We start from the raw sequence: 26412 nt of genomic DNA, 5'->3' as shown, positions 1-26412 counted from the left end.
TATACAATCATTTTTAGACATGATTAGAGTTTTTTTTTGTCTTTTTTTTTACTGTGACTTAATGCCAAGACTTTTTATATACCAGCCATGCTACTCTGAAATGCATAAAGCATGCAGACCCTGACCTGGGCACGTTGCTAAGAGGTCTCCAAAGAGAAAGATACGCTAGTTATGAGACTGGGACAACTACTAAAAATGATTGTTTCAATCCCAAGGTACAGAGGTTGTTTTGTCAAAAATGAAAGCCATGGCAGTGTATTTGGGGTCAGAATGACATCTTTTCTGTGGTGTTGCTGTGTAACAGTCTATATAAAAACCAATGGTATGGCTAGCAAAATAATGGACTTGGTTTGTGTTTAAATAAAGCAAAATACCTATACAAAATTACATTTCATAAATACATTTGGCAATACAATGTATTAATTTTTTTTTGGCAAAGGGTGATTAATTGAGCAATATGATGTGAGAAGAGTATCCAAATGTAAATCTAAGTAACTGAGTGACAATTTCTCTTCCAAAAAAAAAAGTCTTCATGCACTGTAAAGAGTAACCAAAAGACTCAAAAACATTCATAGGTGTCTGTAATAACTTTGCCACAATCACAATTTTTTTAAAACACAAATTCTCACTTGTATAACACGCTTACTCTCTTTCTCAAAGTCAGTTCTTTATAGACCTGAGGAACATTTCATAATGTCTATTCACTTGACTGACAAATATGTCCATCTTCACATTCCTGATCTGAAAAAATAAAATAAAAGATGCACAAAATTTCTGGAGCTGCTGAGGGTGCAGGAAGTTGTACAGTACATCAATCCAGATGATGTGCCTATGCTAACCTTTTCTATAGTGTTATATGTTTTTGAAACCCTGCTCAGTTATTTACTCTCCCTTTGATTCCGTTAAGTCAGGGAATTGATGTAATGCTGACCCATCCCTATGTGAGTGAGACGACATTGTTTTGGAACGGCATTGTGAAGCTACAGTTATTTATATCCACCCAAAAGCAGCACAGCCCCCTGGCATGCAGAGAGAGGTATCTTTTTTTCTTAGTCATTGCAATAGTGTGAAAATGCTGTAAACAGTGCTCAAAGGGAACACCTGAAGAATGGAAATAGCTTGTGAGTCGGTCAGTCACGTTCCGTCATCTGATGAGTGACTGCATTCCGTCGCATGCACGTACTGTGATATGTTATAAATTCTGGATGACTGCACCTCTCAGTTTAGAGCAAAAGACGTCTGAGTCTTCGGAGCACACTACACCATAGATGATAGTGTGTTTTCTTCAGGACAGTGACAAGGGCTAGATGTTCGTAGGGAGTGCATGGCTGGTGGGGCGCCCTCGCCGGGGGAAAGGTCGTTGAGCTCCTCAGAGGATGAGAGAGGGAAGGAGGGTGACAAAGAAATGCCTGACGAGGGATCAGCAGATCCAGCAAAAGTGCGTGGGGGCTTGGGGACTAGGTTAGGCTCCAGTGTTGCTCTGGCCAGAAATTGCTTATCATTCAACCGCTGTCCATCTCCCAGACACTCGCCTTGCTCAAATGAGCCCCGGCCTGACTCTGACTCCTCATCAGACAGCTCCAGAGGCGGTGAGCTGCTGCCATCCAGTCTGAATAGAGAGTCCAAGTACTGTGCAAACTCCAGCACTGCCTGGCTGGGGTTTCCATTGGATAGTTGGGGTGGAGGAGTAGAAGCTGATGGTCTGGTTTCTGCATGTAACTGTCTCTCTGTTGTGTTTTCGCTATCCATTGGCCTAGAACCAATTTGAGGACTGAGGGGAGCATTAGGAGTGGTCCCTGGGCTGTAGACACCAGGTATCTGTTGAGGATCCCCATCAGGAAGCATTTTTGTGATGGTAAGAGTTTCTGGCCTGAAAGGCTGAACCAAGACACTCTGGTTTAGCAGTGCTGGGGAATGGTGTCCACTGTAGCAAGGTGTGGAAGGAGACAGCCGCATGGGATAATCTGAGGTGGATCTGGATTCCAGTGGTGTATAGAAGGGCCCAACCTGCCCCAGGTGCTCTGGTGTTGCCTGGCAGAGGCAGTCAGCAGCGAGTAATTCAGTGCGAGAGCTGAGAGATGGGTTCTCCTCTGGGATTGGGGCATCCAAAGGGAAAGGGAGGCTACCCAGCATCGGTGAACCCCTTAGTGCGGCTGAAGAACGTCGGGAATCCAGACTATAGAGGGATTCCGCGTCTGAAAGACTCTCCATGACGGCCAACGGTGCTTTTCGGTCCCTCAGCTCCACTGACAAACGCTCCCGAGCTCCACGCAGCACTACAGGCACGGGAGGAGGAGGGCACTCAGAGAAACCATCCAGAGATATTTCAGACTGGGCACATGAGCTAAAGGAGAGGAGAAGAATGATTTGCAGAGTAGTGACAAGAAAAGTAGGGTGGGGGGTACCCATGACACAAGACAAACATGAAACAAGTATCAAAACAATTTAAGGTTAAAGAAGGGTATAATGGGAAAGTGTTTTTCCCAATATCTTGATTTTACAAATTAGGCAAATGCCAGCAAAACATTACATAGATGAAAGAAGAACAGAGAGAAGGAGAGACTGGGAGGCCAGGAGTGTAGCATCTAATACAGGAGACAACAGTACAAATTACCCATCACAACCAGGAGTTCACACGGACTTTGGACAGGGGCTAATCCAGTGAGGGTAAAGTGGGAACTGAACACTACCATAAGTTGTAACTGCTCTGTGGTCAGACAGCGTGCATGCGTGCATGAGAGAAATGAGCACATTATGCAAAAGTAGTGGCATCATGCTTTGCTTACCGTGACAATGGTTTTTGTCTTGTTTTTTTAAACCAAACGAACAGACAGAAACGATAATTTTGAGAAGACAAAGTAGTAGTTAGTAGCAGAAGTATTGTTTAGTACTGGCTAAATTATTACAATTAGACAGGTCTCCTACAGTTTAGGAAGAGGGGAAACTGAATATACAAAGGATCAAATAAACCGGTGATACACTGCATATATTTATAGGCTCCAACACACCCACAGTGGTGCACGGTGTACTAACCGAACACTGCTGTTCCTGCGGTGGTGAGTTGTAGGCGTTGGCTGCTGCGAAGCGGTTGATGTTTCCACGAACAAGTGTTCTGGGTTCAAGTCCACTTCTGTGGGGCTCACCATGATCTTGGCAGCTGATAGCAGAGCTGTTTTACCTTTGTTGTAGTTCTCCAGCACCTGTCATAAGCACAAAAGTATACATATGTAACTTGACAGATAAAGGCACAATCAGAGTAAGAAAGCAAGGAGGGTGTGCACTGGGGTTGCATACAGGAACGTATACAAACTCAGTTCTAACTATAGAGAAGTACCCCCTACACACATATTTTGTAAGTTTATTGTTGCTGCACCAAACCAGTATTTGCTTATTTTGCAGGCTGAACAAACAAATAACCTCAATGACTGTTAAATTTTACTACTTTATGTTCTATGTTCTCAAAAAACTGGATGCAGAGGAATTTCAGAGTACTGACATCAAACCAGACAGAAATGTAAAAAAATGTTTCTTCTTCTCTGCCAGCAGGTGGGATAAAAAAAAAAAAAAACAGGGCTTATAAATCAAGAAATCATTGTGTAATCCACTGGTATTTAATAGTTTGGGAACGCATCATCAACACAGAGTCAGTTTTCATCCAGGTGTCTAACCTGTGCCGCTCATCGAGTTAGTTATGTATTTGGATCATACTCGGTTTTCAATGACATCTATTATTATATTGTTAAAAAGCACAGTGTAGTTGACATGAATTTAAGTGCAGTCGAAAGGTGAGCTTACACACACTCCAACTGACATTCAAACACCCACAATAAAGTCAAGATGTCTGAGCAACAACTACACAATTCCTAAAGTGCAGTAAGGAACAGAAAACCATAAGACAACTATATATGCAACTTCAAAAAAAGATTCCAGACAGCTCTGTGTTGTGTTACTAGTTAAAAATGTGAGGAGAGCAAATGGTAAATCACATCACCACACAATTACATATAGCTGGTTAATTTTAATCAGTAAAAACAACTGGTGGAAGCACCACATGGCATAAAAACAACAGGAACAGTAAGAAAGGATATGAAAACAAAAAATAAACAGACAATACAACATAAAACGGCATAATTAAATGGAAATGAATGCAGACTGAAATCTTAAGGACACAGGTTCAATATGTTAAAAACAACATAAAATATGTTACGTATGTTTGGGTATGCTGATGGTTATGGATCACAAATGAAAACGTGTGTAAAACAAAACATGAGGATAAGATTGCTGCAAGTGTTAAACCACAGCAAGTATTTGGCACTAAGAGTATCAAGCACATCATCGGCAGTTGTAGGCACAACAATCAACAAATGGCGACAAAAAAGCACGAGACTGCAGACTCTGTATAACTGAGGAGAGAAATGTACGTTTCAAAATGATACTTGGAGTTGTGCATTATGCAATACTGTACTGCAATCCATACAGCCATAGATCCATATGACCGACCTGATTTGTGAAAGCACATTGTGACATGGCAGTTACAGTGGAGGACATAAAATATTTCATTTTACTAATAAAGCCCTCCAAAGTACCAAGTCAGTAATAAGAAATTAAAAATCTGTTAGACTCAGTGAGCAGTGGAGCTGAGCAGAGTACTCCACACTTACACATTTCTCCCCCCTTGTTATTCCATCTGCTACTGATGAGTAATTTGTAGGATTATGATAGAGGAGAAGGAAAAGCTGAATATGTGCTTTCAAGCAGCAGGAAGGGAAAAAAAAGCATTCAGACTGAAGAGCTGCAGTTACTGAAAAACCCAGCCAAGAAGGAAGAAAGAGCAGCTAATGTGAAAGAAATTAGGTTACCATGGAAACTTTGTGAATAAAACCTGTCAGCTCGAGGAACAGGGTCATGCCACAGCACTTGACCAAATATACTGTAGCGGTGAGAGGAAAGAAGAAGAATGAAGGATTGATTTAAGTAAAGCTGGATTACTCTCACTAACAAGAGAAAAGATGGCAGGTGGGCTGGGACTCATCATGCAGGGCTGTAAAAGGCTATTTTTAAAGACTTTGGTTTAATGAGATTACATAAGACTGACACCATATCCTGAGTTTTACATCAGGTGCAATATTATTCCTGTTGAACTTCATGTGCACGACATCATTTCATCTTAGTCTGGCCATTTAGACACAGCACTAATAGTAACAATGACAGTTTTCAAGTTTCAAGCTCACAATGAATTAACTTGTATCACTATTTAGATAATTATGCAATCCATATTATGAGGCTAACAAAGGTCAAGTCTAATACTGATTATCATAAAGTCCATACAAGAGAATCAGAAGGACAGTTTGTCACTTCTAAACTATAGACTTCATCATTTTGCAGAGAGCTATGTGATGTTGCTTTCTTGAAAGGAACATTTTCTATCAGAGTACAGTTAGATTCAGATTTTCAAACAGAGGAGTAACAGTCACATCCACACAAGAGCAAGAGTTGGGCAGGTCTGTCTGGGTTTGTGGTGGAATGTATTAATCATCTTCAACCGAAAGCACTCCTGAGTCGGGGTCAGAAGGAGTGTTAGAAAGTGGGGGAAGAATCACCAAGCTTGACTGCGAGGCAGAAGTACGGTCTGAATGAGGAGGAGGAAGAACAGGCTGAGCATCTAAAAAGGAGGTAAAAGAAAAGGGTAGTCAAAGGGACAGTGGCAAACTCTGTCTCTATGAGGGAAGCAGAGCAGGACTGGTCTTTGTGGGTGGAAGAGACAGAATCAGAGGGCTAGAGTTTAAATCTTTTTGCGTGGCTATGCGGCTAGGTTGACCCACTTCCTGTTCCATCGGTTCCGAGTTTTCCTGCTCAGACAGGGGACAAAATGGTTCCAGTACCTGCAGAAACACCAGAGGTATCACACTACAGACCAGGCACAACAGATGTAAAAAGACACACACACACACACACACACAACTTTTAAATAGCTATCCAGAGACATGCTGAGACAGCTACAACAACAAAATCAATGTGCACAGAGAGGGAAACTGTAACACCGCAGCCTCAAGAAAGTACAATCCCACACAGCAAATATCCACATTAATGTCCAATCAAAATAATCAAAACAGATGTTCAGTGTTTGTAAAGAATAAGCTCATAAGGACCAGAGAAGACCATGGAACCAACCAGGAGTGAACAGTTCCAATGCTTTGAGACTGGAGCACCGTGGAAAAAAAACCAAAAGGTAAGGTGTAGGTTAAAGAGGTTTTAAAGAGGTGTAGGTTTTTATAGTTGGAGGCAATTCATGAATCAGCCACCAGTTCAGTTACCCAGTTTAGGAAATCAGGAGCAAGAGTTGAGACCCATTTCACCATAATTACCCAAAAGCCAAATCCATCTGCATGCACACACATAAAACCAGACCTTGTTTAGGCCCTCCATCACCATGTGTGGCATGTGCTCATTAAGCATGGCGGGTGATATGATGACCTCATCGAAGGCCTTGTTGTCCCCCCACAGAGCTGAGTAGGTTGGCTCCTCCTGGCCACAGCTACAGAGAGGCAGAGAGAGAGAATGCCTGTCAATTACGGTGAAAGACGAATTGAACAAATGTTAATTTAGCAGCCTGCCTCGGTGTCCTTCACACTTACAATACAGTACATGTGGGAGAAGCATAATTCAAGCTATCACACCACTAAGTGGAATATTTTGTAATTTTAATGCATATGGCAAACTACATCATAATTCCTTTATCAGACATACCAACCACACATGAGATTTATCTTGTTGTCACTGTGGGTAACCTACAGGACAGACCTCAACCAGCTTCCTTTAAGTTAACTGGCTTCTAGTGGTGCTCTGCAACACAACCATCAGTTAGTAATGGTCTTTTATTTTTGACTTTGACTTACAGAAGTCACCAATACTTTAATCCAACCAGACAGTTACACAACTTGTCAAATCAATAAATACTTTAAAAAGATGTATATAATATTTTCAGAATGTCATTCTATATCAGATACTGCTTATCTCTTTACGATATAAAATGACATCCACTTTTATCCATAAGATCACTGAAATGTTTTCTGGCCTTAGATTACAGCCCAGCTACTACAGGATGCATATGTTTGATAGCAAAATTTCAGCATCTCCACACATTAGTGGTAAAGATGTACATTTCTCCTTTAAGTATATTCCCCTGCTGTACAAAATAAAAAACACAAGTAGATAAGAAAACAGGTACAAAAGACACTGATATTAGACAGTGCAACAGAGAGTGTAACCGGAGTGCTGCGTGACACACTGCAAACCCACACTGTCGCACATATGCAGCGTATACCTTTTCCCACTGAGCTGCCAGTTCCTTTATGTCACAGGTGTGAAGCAAATATAAGGTTTGCTTTAAGGTAATCATGTCCACGCATCAGTTATGCAACCACTTGACTATCTGGGAGCTGAAGTTGTGTGGTAAAAGTGTATGCTGTGTACAAAGTCAAGCTCTAAATCTCAATAGCGCTCAACTTCTGACTGATCCCACTTCTGGAATCCACAGAAGAAACAGTAAAGAACCAGATTTGACGATGTAATTGCTGGTATCTGCTCACAGCTTTAATGAAATCTCACCATGTCTCTGGAGGATGGTTGTGCACCACGTGGATGACCCTGCCAGGAGGATAGAGGGGAGTGGAGGCTGAAAGGGCAATGCTGAGGTCACTGGGGTGGAGCCACAGGCGATTGCTGGGCGCTGCAGCTGGTTGAGACTGAGGATCATCATCTTCTAGTGGAAGCTCTGATTTCGGGATACATTTGGTGCCTCCCGCAATGATCCTCCACTGTTACAAAAAACAAAACAAAAACAAAAAAAGTACTGTTGTTGTACAACACAACAGTAATTTAACTAAATGCTGAGTTAATCACAGAAAAGACAACTGTAGTATGGTGCTTTTTATTTTTAGTCAGCTAATGCAAAACTTGCATTACAAGTGAGAGGCTACTGGGTTTATTTTGATGGATGAACATGCAAATATGTTGTGAATCTCACAACTATTTGATTATTCATTAGTGTCAGTATGGTACAGATGTGTTTTTGTCAACTGTCAGTAAAGCACTCCTACAAATAACTGTGAGACAGCACAGCTTGTTCTTGACAGCACAATCTCTTAGTATCTTTCTTTTTGATGCTTTCATAGTACAAGTGATCTACAGGTCTGCCATCGTCCACAGTGTTAAGAGTTTAAGTCACCTTTGGCTTGTTACTTTTTTGTAAGACTTCCAGAAGGTGGCGTCGGAAACCCTCCAGTTGCGAAAGGCCGAGTCTATGAAAGACCAGAGGTAGAGATGCTTATAGTGGTAATACTGTAGCAAAGTGGAGTTAAACAGATACATGAAATAAATATAGCAGAAGCGATACCTTGGTACAAGGTCTTTTCCTAATACCACAGATGAAACAAACTCTTTGGAGTATTCCATGGCATCCTCACTGGGTAAAAAAAATAAATAAACTGATAAATTACACAAACACAGCATGTGAAGAGAGTAAAAACTGTGAAGTGAGAGGGAACAAAGTTCTCTACAAACATTTCGTACTGTAGTGGTACGAGCAGGATCCTCCAGAACAGCTTCAGGGCTACTTGCCAAAGATTCTACCATCTCTATACTCTACCTGAGGCTGAAACACAGTTCTTTTAAAACGTAATCTCTCATTTGGTGTTTGATGATGTTGATAGTGAAATAGGTGTTTAAGTGACAGATCGAGATCTCCCACAGATGTTCAGCTCATATACACTACCAGTCAAAAGGCTGGACACTGTCCATTCAATTCAATGGCAAAGAGTGTCCAAACTTTGACTGGTAATGTATGATTCACACATATTTCCTGCTCAAATCATTCAGTGGCGGTCACCTGCATGTTACGTTTCTCTACTCTGTAATTTTATTTTGTCAACCATCTTATTTCTTTTCAAGTTTGAGAAATTACCCTTATGGCAGGTCTGTCACTACGTGGCTTTGTTATTAAAGGATGCACACACATTTTTCCTGTAATAATTACAGTAAAAGCTTGGTTTGCGGGTAACCTGGTTTGCAAGACGAGCAAAATTTTTTTGGTAAATTTTAACATGATAAACGAGCGAGGTCTTGCAATACGACTAGTACGCACGCTTTGTCTGCTGAGCGTTACGACGCCTCACTCATATAGTTAACATTTGTACTGCAACAATAGCCCCGATGAAGACAAAAATAAAGGTTAAAAAGAAAGGCGGTAAGAAAAAGGAGATGATTACAGTGGAAGTTAAAAAGGAAATCATCGAGAAGCATGAACGAGGTATGCAAGTGGCCAACATCCCAAGATTTTATAAGGGAGATGTGTAAAATGTGGGAAACACTGCAAAATTTTGTAGGAAAGCACCACCCGAATAAAGCTGTAGCAGAACAAACGATAAATCTGTTTAACGACAATGCAATGCCACATTTCTGCTAAATCCTCAAAAGGAGGCAAAAGTAAGTGTCATTGGATAACTTCCTTGTTAAGGTCACACAAAAAGAAAAAAATTTCAGCGAGCCAACAGATAGCTCCTCTCTCGTCTCCCTCACGCCAGCCACAATTCTTTTCAAAAGGTAAAGTGCAGGTTAATTTGTTTTATTTTTACTTTATACTGTATTTTGTATTACTGTAATCATTTTTATATGGATAAGTGGGTGTAGAACAAATCATCTGAGTTTCCATTATTTCTTATGGGGAATTTCACTTTGATATACGAGTGCTTTGGATTACAAGCACGCTGTCGGAACAAATTATACTCACAATCCAAGGTTTTACTGTATAGCATTACAAGTCAGTTACTACAAAATTATTTTAGGATTACCATATTTCTGTAATAGATATTTTGATGGGAAACTTGAATAATCAAGCTTCCGACTTATCCATAGACTGTGTTTTTTAATAGGATTATAAAATAAAGAAAAAATAAATCATATCTATGCTACAAAACCTCGGCCTGCATCCAGGGGACCACTCTCTCTCCCCCCTTTCTTTCTTGTCTGCTTCTATACTTTCAAATAAAGGCAAAAAAGAGTACACCAAAAATACTCACACTGTCATGTCATCTCTTTTTTTTTTGTACACTGTATAGAAGACACACAGGCTGACTCACCTAAGAAGGCCACCGGGTGGAGAGTAAGAGTAGCAGTGAAGTGTGGGGTACTGAGGTCTCAGCAAGAACGAGAGGATAGCAGCAGTGCCTGCTCCTAGAGAATGGCCAACGATCACCAGGCCATAGTGCATGGTGCCCTTGTTCTGTGAGAGACAGTCACAATCATTACACTTGCAACAGCACACTTTTGTTACCACTGGGAAGATAATCACTTAAACATTTAAGGTGCCTCTACTGGTACTTGTAGAATTCTTTGTTTACATTTGGGTTTGGAGTAATGTAATGTTACATAACTAGTGCAGCATGGATAACATACTAGACTGGGGTTAATACAAATTCACATTATGAAAAATGTTCACCAGTCGTTACACAGTATACTGAGACATGTACCAAGTCTCTTCCAAAGGCTTGTGACAAGATCATTTCCTGCTCCAGTTTCTTCTTAATGTATTCTGCTGAAAAAACCATCCCCTGAGAGAAGAAAGAAGGAGAAATTCACTGAGTGGAAGAGAGGATGGTGACAGAGAAATCAATATCGATAGGAAATCTGCATTATTACTCTCATACTAAAATATTTTAGTAATTACTCTACTGTAAACAATTTAAATGATCCTTGGAGTCTAGGATTGCTAGGATAATTGCTGAAATTGCATTATGGACAACAGAGAAGCTCAAAAAATATCACAGAAGACTTTGTAATGAAGTACTGAAGATGAGTGGTTTAGAAACGGCTCTCTCTGACCTTGTGGCCAAGCCAGGTCCCATGCTGCTCCTCTACAGGCAAACGTTCAGGATCCCCCGTCAGGTCAGTCAAGGCATCCTGATACACAAAGGACAAATGAAAGAGATTTTACAGAAGACAGCATAAAGCAGAGTTCCTATATTATTGGTGAAGTACTACACTCTCTCCTAAGGCAGTGGAAAGTGAAAAGTTTCTTTTATCATTGTGATGTGTTTCTAATGCCCCAGAGTGCATGTAGGGTACCTGCATTGTGATTTACTACACTGTTAAACTGTACTGAATGGATAAGAGCAAAGCACCTGAGATCAATGGGATACACAATTACTTTCCTCACAGAAAACAGGAGTTTTCTGAAATATGGATGTTAAAAAAATAAATAGGACATTTATTTCTGAAAGTGCACAGTCATGTCTCTGCTGTATGTGTGAAGTATGTAGGAGTTTGTGAACAGAACATTAACCTAGTGGACTTCACCTGCTCTGGAGGTGTTGCTGTTGTGAGGTACAGAAGGGAGGAGGGTCACCTAACGTTCAGAGACAGCTAAAGAAATACAGGGTGGGCCACGGTAAAGTAGCCCATGTACCCGTACTGCCCGTAGCACCGGTACTGGAGGCGGGCTACTTTTCTGTGGCCCACCCTGTATTACGATAAAAAAAAGACAAGGGAGCTGAAATACACCTTTGGCGACAGGGTTCCTCTGATACTGATGACAACTTTCTTTTTCGCGTGATCCACTGCCACAAAAAATGGAGTTTCATAAACCTGTGTGGAAGATGCAGAGCAGATAGTAAAGCTGGTTAGACAGTGAGAGGAACACACACAGTTTCACTTGCAGCGCTAACTGAGCACTACTAGAGTCATCATACCTTTCTCAGCTTGGCAGAGTACACAGTCATGTGTCACTGCGTGAGAGGAACTTAAAGAAGGAAACTCGGTGTTGGCTAACTTCACTGAGAGGTTCCCCATTTTACAAATCAATGACATCATCTGGCTCAAGTGCCAATGTGAATGTTATGGAAATTCTACACTGAAATATAATTATTAAATGATCACAAGTAGAATCTACAGCCCTTTTCAGACTTGCACTGGAATCCTGAAATTCGCTAGACATTACCCGGCGGAGCTGTACATGACAACGCAAACATCTGAGTCAGTTGCCCCAGACTCTGCCAGCTCCCTAGTACAAAGTCTGCGTAAGGCCCGAGTGAGCTGGAGTGGGCCCATGTGAGAATACAGCAGCCTATAGTCTGGAGTATTCACAGGGAGTTAGTGGGCTGTTGATGACATTTTAACATGCGACTGGCTTGAAACCGCAAAAATACAAACATCCAATGGTGAAGAAAAATGGTCATTTACAATAGAGACGCCAACGAAAATGTCTAACCGGAAACACAATGAGATCCAGAAACTTCTGTCATCAAGAACCAGTGCCAGAATCATCAGACAAGGCAAAATACTCTGTTTATGACCAAATTATAAACTGGCTACGCGACCACATCATGACCCGCCTTCTGCGTTCTCTACCCAGGCGTGCAGAAGGCGGGCATAAACCAAATGGGAGTATTTCTATTAGATGAGTAAGTTTGGTATGTGTACAGATAAAGTGAAGATTGTCATGTTCAGAGAATACTGTACACCACTATACGCTGCCCACTTATGGTCAAACTATAAACAAGCAAGCTTACAGAGGCTTCAGACAGCTTATAATGGTGCAGTAAGAATCTTACTTAAGAAACCTCAATGGTTATGGTTTTTCTCATGGTTTGTATGCAACTCTTATGTATTATCCTGTTTCATTTAATTTGGACCTTGTGTCTGGAATAAAGTTGAATTGAATATCTTCTGTTGTGTGCTACATGAATGAACTCTCGACAAAGCTCAGGCCTGATTCCGCGGACATAGTCCAGAGTTGATGTGTAAAAATGGCTCATGACAAAGCAGAGCCTCAACAGAGTCCAACATCTACTGAGAACACGCCTGACTTACTGCCAAGGATGCGGACACAGCTCACTCTCGGCTCCCCGTATCTCAGCAACTACACTGGTGAGTAAAGTGTTATCCAAACACATAAAAACAATGTCCAAAACCTCAAAAATAAAGCCACGAAATAATTAGAATAACTTCTTCTCTGTGGTTGTGCAGCACTGCACACAAGACCTGTGTTATTTGATGTTTGTTTGACACAAGCACTGTCTGCTTGGACGAACAAATGAAAATGTTTGCCTGAAGCTGTTAAACTGCTCCGGTTCCTTTGTTTTATTCAGGAAATAAAGCCCAGACACCTCTGATTGCTCATTAGCGGGTTGTAGGATTACTCACAGCATCGTGGCAGGAAGTGTAGACAATGTGAACCTGCTTGAGGTCCCTGTCCAGGAAGTGTCTGCGTATAGCCAGGATATTACAGCCACAGCAATTGTCCTCTTCCACTGTCACAGACTGAGACAACCGAGATCCAGACACTGACGTGCATCTGAGGTGAAAGCGGAGGATAAAAAGAGAACAGGGGGGACACACAAAGACAAAAATAACAGATAAATGCCTCTCTTTGTTTGTAAAACAGTGGGTGGAACAGACACAAGAGAAATACAGTGGACAGGTAAGACTGCATAGTCTACTATCCCAGTGCAGACAATCTGTGTATATGATTAATTCTACATTGCTTGTGTCAGTGAGTGGGTCTAACAAGAGTGGCATTGTCTCAGGTGATTAATAAATAACAAGTGTTGACACATATGAAATTTGATCTGCACTGGAAAGGCTCAAGAGACACAAGAGGCCAAATAGATCCAAACTGTGCAGGTGTATGTCTGAGTGCTCACGGGCAGGAGCTGGCGAGGCGACACACCCCACAGGCAGGCTTCCTCATCAGATACATGGGCCAACCATATGCAGCCAGGGCAAATAGCATGTAATAGCACACATCCTTGTACATGTTCATCTCGGCCTAGGAAAGAAAAAGGCAGACATGCATCAAAACAAATGAAAAAAATGCCTGAGATAACATTCAAATATGACTTAACTAGTGTGAGCACACACACCAATAACTAAGAAGCAGCATGACAGAAAAAGAGCATCTGTCAGAAGGGTTCTCATAGACGACTGTTGAATCTGATACAATACAGTTTACACATAACATACAAAAAAAAATACAATTTCTTTTAATATATTGTGTGAAATAAAAATTTTAAAAAAAGCTTTTTAGCAGACAGGGACCCCGAGGCCCCTGGCTCAACTCAATGTTTTTAATCCACTTAACATAATTTGTTAAATTCAAAGTTTTAATTTGTAAAATTCAAGGAAATAAAATGTGAGGACCTTGTGAAACCTTTGTTAGTCACAAATGAGCCTTCTCTTTGTGTATCATTTACATTAATTTACATACCTGGCTTTGAGCCCATGAAACTGAAAGACTAAAGCTTGATTTATGGTTCTGTGGTGAATCTAGGTAGAGCCTACAGCATTGTGAGCATTTATATTTGTGTGTAGCCCTGCAATTACACTGCAAAAACACGGGTCAGCGGTGTTTCTATACCACTTTGTTGGATTTCTTCACCACTTACAAACAATAGTGACAGAAACTGAGGGGGTCATGTTGGAGTTCAAACTAAAAGATGTTGAACACCAGTCACTTTCACTGAAATTACTGCAACACAGATATGAGAGAAGACCTTGGAGGAGATGGTCTGTACTACCATTGAACCAGCTGAGGCAGAACGAAGGGGGATTTTCCGTGCCTGTCCAGGCACCGAGAGACATGAATGAGGAAACGTGATGCAATAAATCACAGTTGCTGCGGTCTGCATTGCCATGGCGTGTAGTTACATTTCTGGAGAGGTACACGTCAGGCTACAATGTAGGCTAAGAGGCTACACTTTAAATTAAGCTTAAGAACAAGTGATTTGGTATTTCATTGTTTACCTAAATTATAGGCCATTTAACTTTCACAGGTGTCCATTATTCATGTAGAATGAATACAAGCCAGCCTTGGCCTTGTCAATATATGATAAGGAAGAAACTCACCGTATTCTTAAGGTCCAGGTATCTAGTATTACGAGTAACAGGCATTCCAGATAAGAAGGCTAAAATGTCATTGTTGGCCTTAGTAAGAGAAAAGAGAATAGTTATTCTTTCACTGCAGCAGGTACATACTGTACACAAGGACAAAAATGCAGACGTTAATGTATTTTATAAGCTCTGATACCTGGTCCAGTATAGCAGACCTCTTAGACCTCTGTCTCTGGCGGAGAAGTACCAAGCCAGCAATAATATCACTAGGCACAATGTCCAGATCTCTGAAGAACTCTGCAAAAAGGCTGGCCACTTCTGAATATGCATCCTGGACAGCAAAGCAGAGTAACCACAAGAGGACTGAATTACAGGAGGTTTGCCACAGAACTGACATTATCATCATGAAATACAGTATTTAATTTGTCCAGCTCTGGCTTCTAAAATTCAGTAATATCCTTTGCCAAAGGATATTACTTGATTTCTATAATTATACATCATCCACACCACCCGTGCATGACTGCAATGACACACACATTACTACACTAACCTGTGGGGTTGTACTGTAGGCCCACTGGATTTGTACATACACCACTGAAGACACCATGTCTTGTTCAAGTACTGGTTTTAATTTATTCAGAAAATACACTGAACTGTTAGCTAAAAGCTGATGGCAATGTTGGTGGATTTTGTTTTTACTTTGACTTTTAGTTCTGCAGCCTAGTGTTATGAATGGTAGTTATAGAAATTTATACAACTACAGTTGTGCTGAACTTTTTAACGGGCAGCTTATAAATTGAATTAACCTAAAATGAAATCATTTTCTATTCATATTTTATATACTGTACTTGTTAAGTGGTTGTGCAATAAGCTCCTTTTTGCCAAATTTGATTCATGCCCTCAGGGTTTAATGACTAGCTCACTGGACTTTATGTCTCACTTTATCTCAGGTTTCATTACTTTGTTTTGCTTTAACCGCAGTGAGGAAAGTGGTGAGTGTTTTATGTGACTCACTGATTGTGTATCCTGGGCTCTTGTGCAGCACATGAAGAACTTTAGTCTCCTGCTCCAGCTGCTAGCTTGGCCTTCCTCTAACCTGTGTCTAACGGTGAGAAAAAGGCAAAGAATACCATCACAACTGAATGTGTGTGAAAAACACTTAAGATGTAAAAGACTGGATGTTGTGTTTGGTTTTGTTCCACGACAAAACAAGACACAAAGAAAGAAATGAAGAAGCTAAGGGCCTGTTAATACCTGAGTGTGTATGTTGTGAGGTTGCGCTGCCGCCGACGGGTGGCTTTCAGTTTCACAAAAGTCCGACCCGTAGGATCAAAGGTGCACAGGAGGGTAATGCAAACGCTGAAGATCACAAGCCAGTTGCATGCAACAATTCCTTTGGAGAATATTAAATCATTATTTACATTTAAGAATACCAAAGTCCTTTAACTTAAAATGTCCATTTTCAGTCTCCTTTCACTCACCCAAAGCCAGGTTTTTGGCAGTGACATCAGAACATGGCTGGTAATACTGGACAAGCCAGGCAATTCCCACCACAGCATATACAAGTTCGACCAATAGAATAGCTGGAGAAAGAAAGAGGGAGAGGGAGTGTGGAGAATAATGATCAATATCTGCCAATCAATACAAACAGTGTTCTAATCTTAACTTGAAGCCACAACTAATCCTCACAACCATCTCCTTCAATCCTAACAAGCATCAAGAGCTAATCCTCTGTGTCTTACCTAGTCGGATGTAGAGGACATACTGCACAGCTTCCCTGGGCTGAGTGTACAAAATGCTGCCTCTCATGCTCAACCACATGATGGCACTCTCACAGATAAGGCAACTGACCAGGATGCCCAGGTATCCTCGACCATGGTCTACCAGCGTCACAGAACAGGACTGGTCTGAGCCATAGGGAAGACCAAACAGAACCACGGACAGAACCACCAACCTGAGTGTGCAAGACAAGGGAAGGTAGTGATAATACACATAAAGAAATATCTTCACATACAGTGATAAATAAGAATTTAATATACATGCAAAGAAACGCCATACAGTGAAAGAAACACTGACTCACCAGACGCAGTGCAATAAAAAAAGGAAGAGGGCTGGCAGCACTAGGTCATCACTGCCAACTGACCAGCGCCGTCGAAACATCACCATGCCAGGCATCACTGCCCTGTACAACAAACAAACAAAGGCATAAAGAAAACTTTAGGAACAAATGACATCACTACATCTCAGAACTCATTATACCCCATTTCTCATGGGTTTAACCTAATGTCTTATATATTGTGCATCATAGTCTTTCATGACTGAACGTCAGTTAGAAAGGAAGAAAAGGACAAGGCAACAACAAACAAACTCAGTGCATTTATACTGGATGGATGCAGAGAAACCACCACTTTATGAACAAAAGAAGGAAAATCTGCTTTGATATACAACTGTACCATGCTGGTTATGGCCGTGTTTAGCTTTTTTTTTTAAATACATTACTCTTATTTGAAAAAGGATTGCAAATTTACTCAAGTTGCCTCTAAACTGACATGAACTGCAAAAGACAGAGCAGGAAGGAAACAGCAAAGAGAGAAGGGAAGCAGAGGCTGATGCAGGCCTTGTGATGCTGATACAGATACAGGCCGATACAGCCTCTGTGGTGACCTGCTCCTGCATATTTGCTAAAGACAGCTTCTTCAGTTCTGTCAAAAAAGTAAGCCATCCATTCTGCCATAGCTATTGACTGTATACTGTATTTAACAACTTACTATAAAGAAAAGCTGGGCCTCACAACAGATAAAGCAACACAACATAATTGTAAGAGTTCTTACTGGTCTCTGTCCAGCACTCCTCTGCTTTTTTGTTTTGTTTCAGAACATTTTATTTTTCACATTTTTTAAGTTCTTGTGAATCTGGCAGCATCCTCCTTGATTCACCCTTAAATACCACAGTCATCACAGTTGTTAAAGTCTCACTCTGCATCGTGCCTGCATAAAGTAGCACATGAGATAGTTGTCATTCCCTGGTTAAAGGTAGCTAAATGCAGGATTGCACAGAGATGCCCTGTTTAGAGTGGATCAACGCTGCAGCAAAGTATGCTGCAGTGGGTTTCACAATAAATTTTACTGAAACCGCAGAGGTGAGTTAGTGTGATTACAAATAAGGAAAATGCAGATGCTGTAAGACCTAGGTTGTTAATTTAAATGGATCAAATGAAACAATGATGTGTAATTGTGTATTAAAGACAGCTCCAGTGGCAACTTGTCAGGCTGGACCAAGTACTGGCACAACAACTGTGTTGCACTGCAAAAATCTTTAATTGGCATGCCTTTGTTTAATAGTTTTCCAAGTTTGTTCACATTTCTGCTTCTTGAGTTTATGTCTTTTGTTCTTGCACTTGTTTGTTCAAATCAACTGGACCAAATGCCTATTAATTTAAATATAGTGCACACAGATCAAGACGACCTGAACACCATTCTATTCCTACGCCTTTAAGGTAAGTTAAGAGTATGAATCAGCAGCGACACAAGCTAAAAATCCAGCTACACTACTCCACAAAAAAGACTGTCAATAACGTGATTTGAAATAACACCTATAGCTTTGTGCTTTACAGTGGCCCCAGACATCCATCCTTTTTACTAAACAATGAAGAAGCATGTGTACAGAGTTTCTCGGGTAATGTCATGCTGTGTAATGATGATCGACGGACAGCTAGTCTCTGAAAGGATGATAGCAGCTGTCCTCATAGCCCTGCACTAACATGACTACTGATTAACATCTGCAAGGATCTGTGCTATTCATCAAATAGGTCAACTAACTGCCAAGTTGAATGTATAGAACCACAGCCTGCACAGACTGCAATGAGCTTCCCCTTTCATCATGACTTGCCTCTGACCTAATCATTCTAATCCTCCGTACAAAACCCTGTATTTGACGTTTTCAATATACTAGCTCAGCACATTATCATGAACTGCAGAGGGGTCTAAGGTGTCTAAGACTCAGAAGGACAAGAAAGGACATCGTCTAGCTCATTGAGAAAGCACCTGAAAATAAAAACAAACTATTCTTCTGCAAATAATATATGTACAGTTATTCCCCCAATTACCTGTATATTGGGAATAAAGAAATCGGGCAAAGGAGGAAAACAAAAACATCCATTGAGTCATGTGTGCTCCCACCTACATACAGCAGCTCTCAGTAGGGATGCGTAGAGTATTACAGAAAAACACTGGTGTTTCCTCTGTGTTGATCTGGTGCTGAAGTACTTTTTACAAACCCTTCTCTATTCTGTTATTTACACAGACTGAAACACTTGTCAGAATAAATTCCCATGTTCCCCAGGGTTCACTGGACTTTTAACTTGTAGCCTAACACAATTAAACTCACAATCTAGGAGCTTGGCACTGGCAAAATAAAAGTTTTGACCTATCTTCATGCAAAGTCTAGAAATATTTCACAACATGTTACTGTAGCCATATTCCGTTTGCCTTGTTTATTTCCCAAATTATATTTTCCAAAGCCTATTGAGCCTAAAAACTTGCAATGATTTGCATTCTGTGTGCACGCAGATCAAAAGTTTCTCCTGTTGTTCAGGATCAACATGAAACACAAAATACTTTTAGTAAGATTGTGACTTCTTTACCATATGTCCTATCTGACTATGACTGACCACGGTTATTTCACTACAAAATGTTGTATTGCTTACTTCATCTACACCTGCTTTATTTTACTTTGAGTGCACCACTAAACCCTGGCACAGTATCTTTACAACATGTACGATATCATATATACCAGACAGACATCGATTCCAATTCTGCAGCGATTTTTGCCAGTTTAAATGCATTTATTTGGTGATTTGTTCACATTTATACACATGAGATTAAGCTGGTCCAGCACTGAGCCCATATCAAGTCTAGACTGTTTAAATATAGTGCAGAAATGTACAGCACCTACATTATTGCAGCCTGGAGACCTGATGAACTGTCAAAACTAAAATTTGCTGTTTCAATTTCAGAGGCACCGGAACTGGCAAAAATACTTCGATTTATTGTGTCTAGGAAGAATTGACTGGTGAAACTAGTTTTGCTTTGTCAGTTACCTTAATCAAGCTGACAACTACTATGTGACTGAAATACCTGCTTGAAAATTTATATTCAGTCAGCAGAAAGGAGGCCTGGTTGTCTCCCATCCTATAATGGAAAATGAACTCTAAATCTCCCACCAGTGCTCACAGTTATACCCTCACCAACACTGCCTGAAAGACATAATAAAATATAAACTACAGACTCCAAACGTAGCTGTAAAGTAGAATCTCCACACATCTGTGATGGCATTTATTGCACGACTGTTGGATTTAATTTTAAGGTGTTTGTGTTAATTCATGCAGCTCTCTTTTCAAACCTTGACCTGTATGAAAAGAGGCTCATACCGCTTGAAACCATAAAGTACATGAAGGCTGTTGCATCCAGATGGTAGAAGGTTAGAATATAAAAATCTTCGATCTGTTTGAATTACACACCAACAAACTGATTTCATAGAGTGGGTACAAAAAGGACCATTATTTATGCCAAGTAACGACTCGTATCCTCAATGTTTTATTGACACAAAAGTTGTTTTCACAGGAACTTAGCCTGAGCTGTGTTGGCAAGTGATTACAATTAGCTAGTGGCATCAAAGCAGTGGGGTCAAAGTGGGACAGTATGAAAGGGACAGACAGCTCAGGGAAATCAGCTGCAGCAGTGTTTGGTTGAAGAAAAAAAAAATTCTTTGTTTTCCAGAGCAAACTGCATGACACCCAAATATAGAGCTCAGATACTTGCTGTGAATATTTATCCCAAAAAGAGAAAGATATAGAAAGAAAAGGCAACGAATAATCACAACAGCCAAAGCTTCAGAAAAGACTGAGGCTCCTTTGCTATGAGATAATGCAAAGAGTGAACAGAATCAAGGGCATAGGAATGGCTTCATGTGACTGAAATCACCTAACAGTTACTTCCAAAAGTCTTATTTGGGTTGGAGAAACATTAAAGAGGACAGTGGAAAGAGGGAGGGAGGGAAAAAAGAGGGGAAAATGAATAAGGGAACGTCTGAACTCCCCTCAAATCTCATTTAGGCCACAACAATCAGGGCAGTGAAATCAAGAAAATCTCTTACATGCAGAAGGCAGCCACTAGACCACCAGGGACACTGTTATCAGTACTGTCCTCCAGGCCTGTTGCTGCAATATGGCTGGAACTCCCAACAGAGACCTCCACAGTGGAAAAAACATTAGGACATAATTATACATTAAATTGGATTACAATCTTTTTGTAGTGTAAATCTACTCAGTAAAATTAGTTTAGGTAGTGTTAGCTCCTTCCATCTGTCTGAGCATCCGTGTATTTTCTAAAATGCTTATCATGTCCAGGGTCACAGGTGGTGGAAGCTATTCAGGCTGTGTTCTCACCAGTCAGGCCTCTGTCGGGCAACAACAGTCACCACAGATTCTGAGGTCAATCAATAAATCTGACCGATTACTCTTGAGGTTCTGAGGAGATCAATGTGCTAAGAGCACCTCAGGGAAATGTCCTTTGACAGTCTACTACCCAAGTCCAGTTGAAAATGACTTGGTACAGCTGTGTCCTCAGCTCCCTTCTCTCTATTTTCAGTTTATGATAAGCATTTTAAAGTCAACCTTACCTTTTCTGTACAGTCAAAACCTTACAGGAGACACTGCACTAGCTCAGTGATCTTAGTGATCTATCAAGCTGCAGTGAAATACACAAATCCAGCCTATTACTCTCATAAGCAGTTCCGCGTACACTGACCTCTGATAAGATCAACTCAGCTCACCTCATTTCATGGAAGAATACCTCAGCCATCAGTACACGACTCAACCCAACACCAACACCCTCACTAAGAGCAGTTGCCTCCTTAAGGGCTTTCCCATCCATCACCCACAGGGATGCTGGCCTATTAGTGGTACCGTTTCTTCTTCTACTCTAGACATTAGCACATGCATTTATCCTTTTTTCCCCACCACACTAAACTGCTGTGACATGGTTCATACTCGCCTTTCATTTCCACAGGAAACCCAGTCTTTTTGAAAAGATAAAACATTTAAACAAAAAAAAAAAGACAAATTAATTACAGAATAAAATTGATGCTTAATTCCAGTTGACCCTGATCCCTGTTACTGCTCAAACAATTCCAGGTCAACAGTTGAAACTATGGTACATGTGTGTCAACAAAATTGGAAATTATATTTTTTACAACACAGTCCTTTGACAATAAATGTAATTTATATACGTTTACCTAATCTACTAGCAGTCCTCCATAAAACCGGCCAATACACACAAAGGCTGCCAAATACTTTGCAATAAAAAGGATTGAAGCATTGAAACATATTTTTCTGTGCAATAACTAATGAGGTTTTAAAAAAATACACTTAGAAACAGAGTCAAGGCCTTACTGGAGTGCTGTTAAATTATGACAAAGTTCTGATTATTTCAAAACCAGAAAAAAAGTTCGAGTAATTCAACTTTTACAGCATGCCATTTCCATTTTCTTGTGCTTATCGATGACTAGGAAGAACCCTGATGAAGGCCAACACTAACTGGGAAGGTGTCTGACTTCTTGTCGAGGATGCAGACAACTCTCACTCTGGTTATACAGCATGTGTCTTCCATAATTATGAGCAGCGCAGACCATTCCTAAATATTTCACTTTAATGTGACGAAACCCTTTCTAATCCACTCAACATGGCAAGCAGCTGACCAAAGCAGAATCAAAATTATTAATAAATGATTTAACACCATCAGTTCTTGTCATCTTACCTAGCACATTTAAACATGCAGCAAAGTTTCATTTAGATATAGGCTAATGGATGTCATGTTTTCACTTTACATACGTTTTTTTTTTTCAGAAGCTGCAGGTATGACGTTTCATAGCATGTCACCCATTTTTCTAATGTTAAAGTCAAACAAACACAGATCAGGGAGAAACCACAATTAAAAATGTTTTAAATATGTAAAAGCATATTGATGCGCTTAGCAGAGCAAGTCAGACTTTTTATTGTAATTTAAGGTATGATGGCAAATGTTTTTTACTATCCAAATAATGATAGTTTTTCTATTACTGTGGCTACTGATTCAACTAAGGGCTCATTTACTTCAAGCGATTGTCAGGTTTGCCCGGCTGCACCTACTTTCTCACTCCCCTCACTCTGTTTTCACTCCCTTACCCTGATTACGTTATCAGGCCACCTGGGTCAGCCACCTGGGTCCGTCAATTTTTTGTGACTCGCTCACTTCTGTATCCTAACAGCGATACCCTCCATGATTTTCTTGCAATGATACACAGCCAGGATAAAGATAAATGCCAAGTCAATCTGTTACAAATGTTCTACGAATAGTAGAGAAATTTTCTAATGGATTACTGAAGTAAAAATTCAAACAGTTTTAAACCTCCTCAAACAATACCTTCACTCACAGCACCTGAAACTGGCACACACCCTACTGTGTTTGTAGACCGCAGAACAAAGGATCAGCTAAAACCCGACATTTAGGGTGACTCCACCTTACAGAGGACTCCAGGATGAGCTGCTCTCCCTGACTCTACTACTACAGTGCTTTCTGCATGAGTCATGCAAACTCTTGATTCTCATCATGAGCTATGGACTCCCTCTGAATCCAAATGACATGTGTTTTGTATGAAGACTGTGACATATTCCTACATGTGAGCAATGCTTTTGTGCTCCCCACAGCGTGCTACTGTGTGCCAGGCTCAGACCCATACCCACGTGCTGCAACGACAATGATGCAACAACAATGACAGGGCTCCCCGTCCCGTCATTATGGCACTGTCTTTGACAATGATTTACCGAAACAAACAAGGCGCAAGCATGCAGCATATGAGAATGACACAAGCAACAACCTACTGAAATGCACAATAATCTAATATTTACTGACAAAGACCCTGTAGGTGCTAAACATAAATGAAATAATAAAAAGTAGAAGTTAATACTGACCAGAGCCCTGTACCATGAACCAAGTTCAACTTAGTTTAGCTAATTTGGGGTTACCTGGCTTCATTGTGCCTCCAGTAGATCCAGTAGAAATGAACAGTTTTTCCAGTGATCTGACTGGTCCTCTGAAGTTAATCTGCTATAGAGCAGGTTAACCATGCAGCATAAGTTATTGTGGTGATCTAGCCTGATTGAAAGTGAGCCAGCTTCGTGGTACAGGAAAACCTGAGCTGAGCCCAAAGTTAGCTGGATAAACCACTAATCTCGCTTTGTGGCACAGGTCCCAGGTCTCACTAAACGACAAGAGAGAGCACTGCCATTACATCACTCCTGAAAGTAATGGTACATACAGGACCTGAATCTACAGTAAAATCTGCAAACTCAACTCCCATCTGAACTCAGCACTGTTGTATATTCCTTGTTTTACATAAAGCACATTGATCTGGCATGACTTGCAGCAGGTGTTTTAGTATTCTACTCTTCCTTCTCACTCACAGCGAGTCTGCTGCTGCTGCAGCAGCAGTGAGCTGAGCTGTGCAACACAACCTGTTGGTTACAGCCTTTTAATTTTCCATCACGTTCTCCCACTGTGTAAACTCAACATGTATCACCACTCAACAAGAACATTTACTTTGTCTAGCAAATATCTCCATACACGGATGCGATCGCAAACTGGTTTAAAAACAAACAGTGAGGAATACAAAACCATTATGAGAACAGAAGGATACATGTAACTGATCAGTTCAAACACAGTACTTATCATAATAATCCAATGACATCCTCAGCTACAATTACACCTTGTGCATTTAAAAGGCCATCGTGTCATTTATAAAGTTTGTTGTTTACTTATGCTATTAAACTTGCAATTGAATTGACTTTTGTCATTTACAACAGATTCCAATGCCTAGTTTTAATATAGGAAAACATTTCAAAATAACCACATAAACCTACTGAAAACCATCCAGAACCTGAGATTTTGGAGTAACCTGAGGAAACACATTTCCTCCATAATGAGTAATGTATGAACAGGAGACAATTGGATTGTGCCGTGGAAACTTATCACCAGAGGAATCCATTTAACTAACATACCTTTCAGGCCTACAGAGGGTGAGTGACTGATTATCAAAATGCCAATTTTGGGTCAAGCATCACAAAGGGTGCCTTTTACTTTCAGTCACTAAAAAACATGATAGAAATTACGTCACTTTCAGCTTTTCCCGTTTAGGGGTCGCCACAGCGAATCGTCACACTGACGACTCGCATGTTGACATTTGGCATGTTTTGTTTTTTTTTACGCCGGATGCTCTTCCTGATGCAACCCTGATTCGAACTCGGGGCACAGCGGCGAGAGCGCTGCCCCTTAACCACTAGCCTACCAGGGACGGCTTAGTCACCAAAAAACAGGATACTTGTTTGAAATGGGGAAACTGTACTCTTATAACCATGTGTTATGTATTTTTCAAATAAACATTAAACACTGTTCTCCTTTTGCTTTGTCTAACGGGTGCAAGTCCATACAAATGGAAAGCATTGAGCATGCTGTGATGAAAACTCTTTCAGGTCACTACATCTTTCCTGAGGTAGCTACAGGGATGATGGCCATCATTCACTTGGTATGAGTGTTCTGATAAGCTTTAATTTCATGTTTGAACTGCATTCTCTTGCTCATACAGTATGTTTGTGTTGCTTTGCTAATCAAGTAATACATTTCCACCAAGAGAAGTTAAAGTGTAACCTGCAGCTTCCTTAACCCAACAAAACTTGAAGGACTTACAGTATATGGTTGGTTCTGATTTGCTTTTCCACTGTATTTTTCTTTGGGTCAGTCAATGTTTATACAAGGGTGGAGCTGCGCTTCTCACACAGACACACAGCTTGAGGAGAGGACTTTGAGTCGATAACCACAGTGCTCATTAATCATACCTGCAACAAAATCAACCAGGACAAAAGGGTACAAGTTCAATTACAGGTCGATAAGTTCCTAAAGGTGGAAAAAGCCTAACAGATGGTAACAACCCAGTACTGAACTACAAAGCTGCATCTAGAGTTCATCTATGTTTAGCCTGCAAATACAGCACACTTTCAATAATTAGTAAGGGCCTGATTCCCTCACTTGCACTAAGATCAACCAACTTACAAACATGGCAGCACCAGCTTTTAGCAGGATGAACATTGGAGGCGAGTAGAATGCATCTGATATTCAATACTGCATATTTAGTTTCTGCATCAAGTCTGAATGTCCTGTGCTGACCCACAGGAATAAAATACTCATATGGTGTTTTGATTTATTGAATGAAAAAAATGAGTACAAATATCTGTATTGCTTCCTGGACAGGACTGACTCACATCAGTGTTATCATTATTCAGCTATTATTATTATTCAATTCAAATGTATTTGTATAGTGCCAAATCACAACAAAAGTCATCTCAGGACACTTTACAAAGTAAGGTCTACACCTTACTATTAATTGAACTAGTTTTAAAATGGAGCTCTGTGGGCATACATGCAGTTATGCAGTGACTTC

The 26412-nt window shown here is 40.5% G+C and overlaps 1 protein-coding gene across 3 annotated transcripts in view; it reads right to left on the bottom strand.

Annotated features, from left to right (window-relative positions):
* Positions 1-29: 29 nt before the first annotated feature.
* Positions 30-26412, bottom strand: part of dagla (diacylglycerol lipase, alpha) — a 31370-nt gene continuing 4987 nt past the window's right edge. Inside the window, exons 2-22 of one of the 3 annotated variants that reach the window (XM_020608419.1) lie at positions 25662-25810; positions 16964-17065; positions 16626-16837; positions 16365-16466; positions 16138-16276; positions 15898-15985; positions 15080-15214; positions 14899-14976; positions 13698-13822; positions 13198-13348; positions 11557-11640; positions 10879-10956; positions 10527-10607; positions 10137-10279; positions 8396-8464; positions 8228-8300; positions 7609-7817; positions 6409-6535; positions 3034-3200; positions 2787-2804; positions 30-2344 (exon numbers count right to left, since the gene is read on the bottom strand). In XM_020608419.1, the coding sequence (XP_020464075.1) occupies positions 1258-2344; positions 2787-2804; positions 3034-3200; positions 6409-6535; positions 7609-7817; positions 8228-8300; positions 8396-8464; positions 10137-10279; positions 10527-10607; positions 10879-10956; positions 11557-11640; positions 13198-13348; positions 13698-13822; positions 14899-14976; positions 15080-15214; positions 15898-15985; positions 16138-16276; positions 16365-16466; positions 16626-16837; positions 16964-17058 (3261 nt within the window). In that variant the 5' untranslated portion in view covers positions 17059-17065; positions 25662-25810 and the 3' untranslated portion in view covers positions 30-1257. The remainder of the gene's footprint in view (positions 2345-2786; positions 2805-3033; positions 3201-6408; positions 6536-7608; positions 7818-8227; positions 8301-8395; positions 8465-10136; positions 10280-10526; positions 10608-10878; positions 10957-11556; positions 11641-13197; positions 13349-13697; positions 13823-14898; positions 14977-15079; positions 15215-15897; positions 15986-16137; positions 16277-16364; positions 16467-16625; positions 16838-16963; positions 17066-25661; positions 25811-26412) is intronic. The other 2 variants (XM_020608413.1, XM_020608428.1) reach the window with 2 other exon arrangements.

This window comes from Monopterus albus, unplaced genomic scaffold (genome assembly GCF_001952655.1).
Source record: "Monopterus albus unplaced genomic scaffold, M_albus_1.0 scaffold4.1, whole genome shotgun sequence".
In the NCBI taxonomy this organism is placed as follows: domain Eukaryota; kingdom Metazoa; phylum Chordata; class Actinopteri; order Synbranchiformes; family Synbranchidae; genus Monopterus; species Monopterus albus.
Note: the sequence above shows the minus strand (reverse complement) of the source record. Positions and strands in the feature narration are given on the sequence as shown.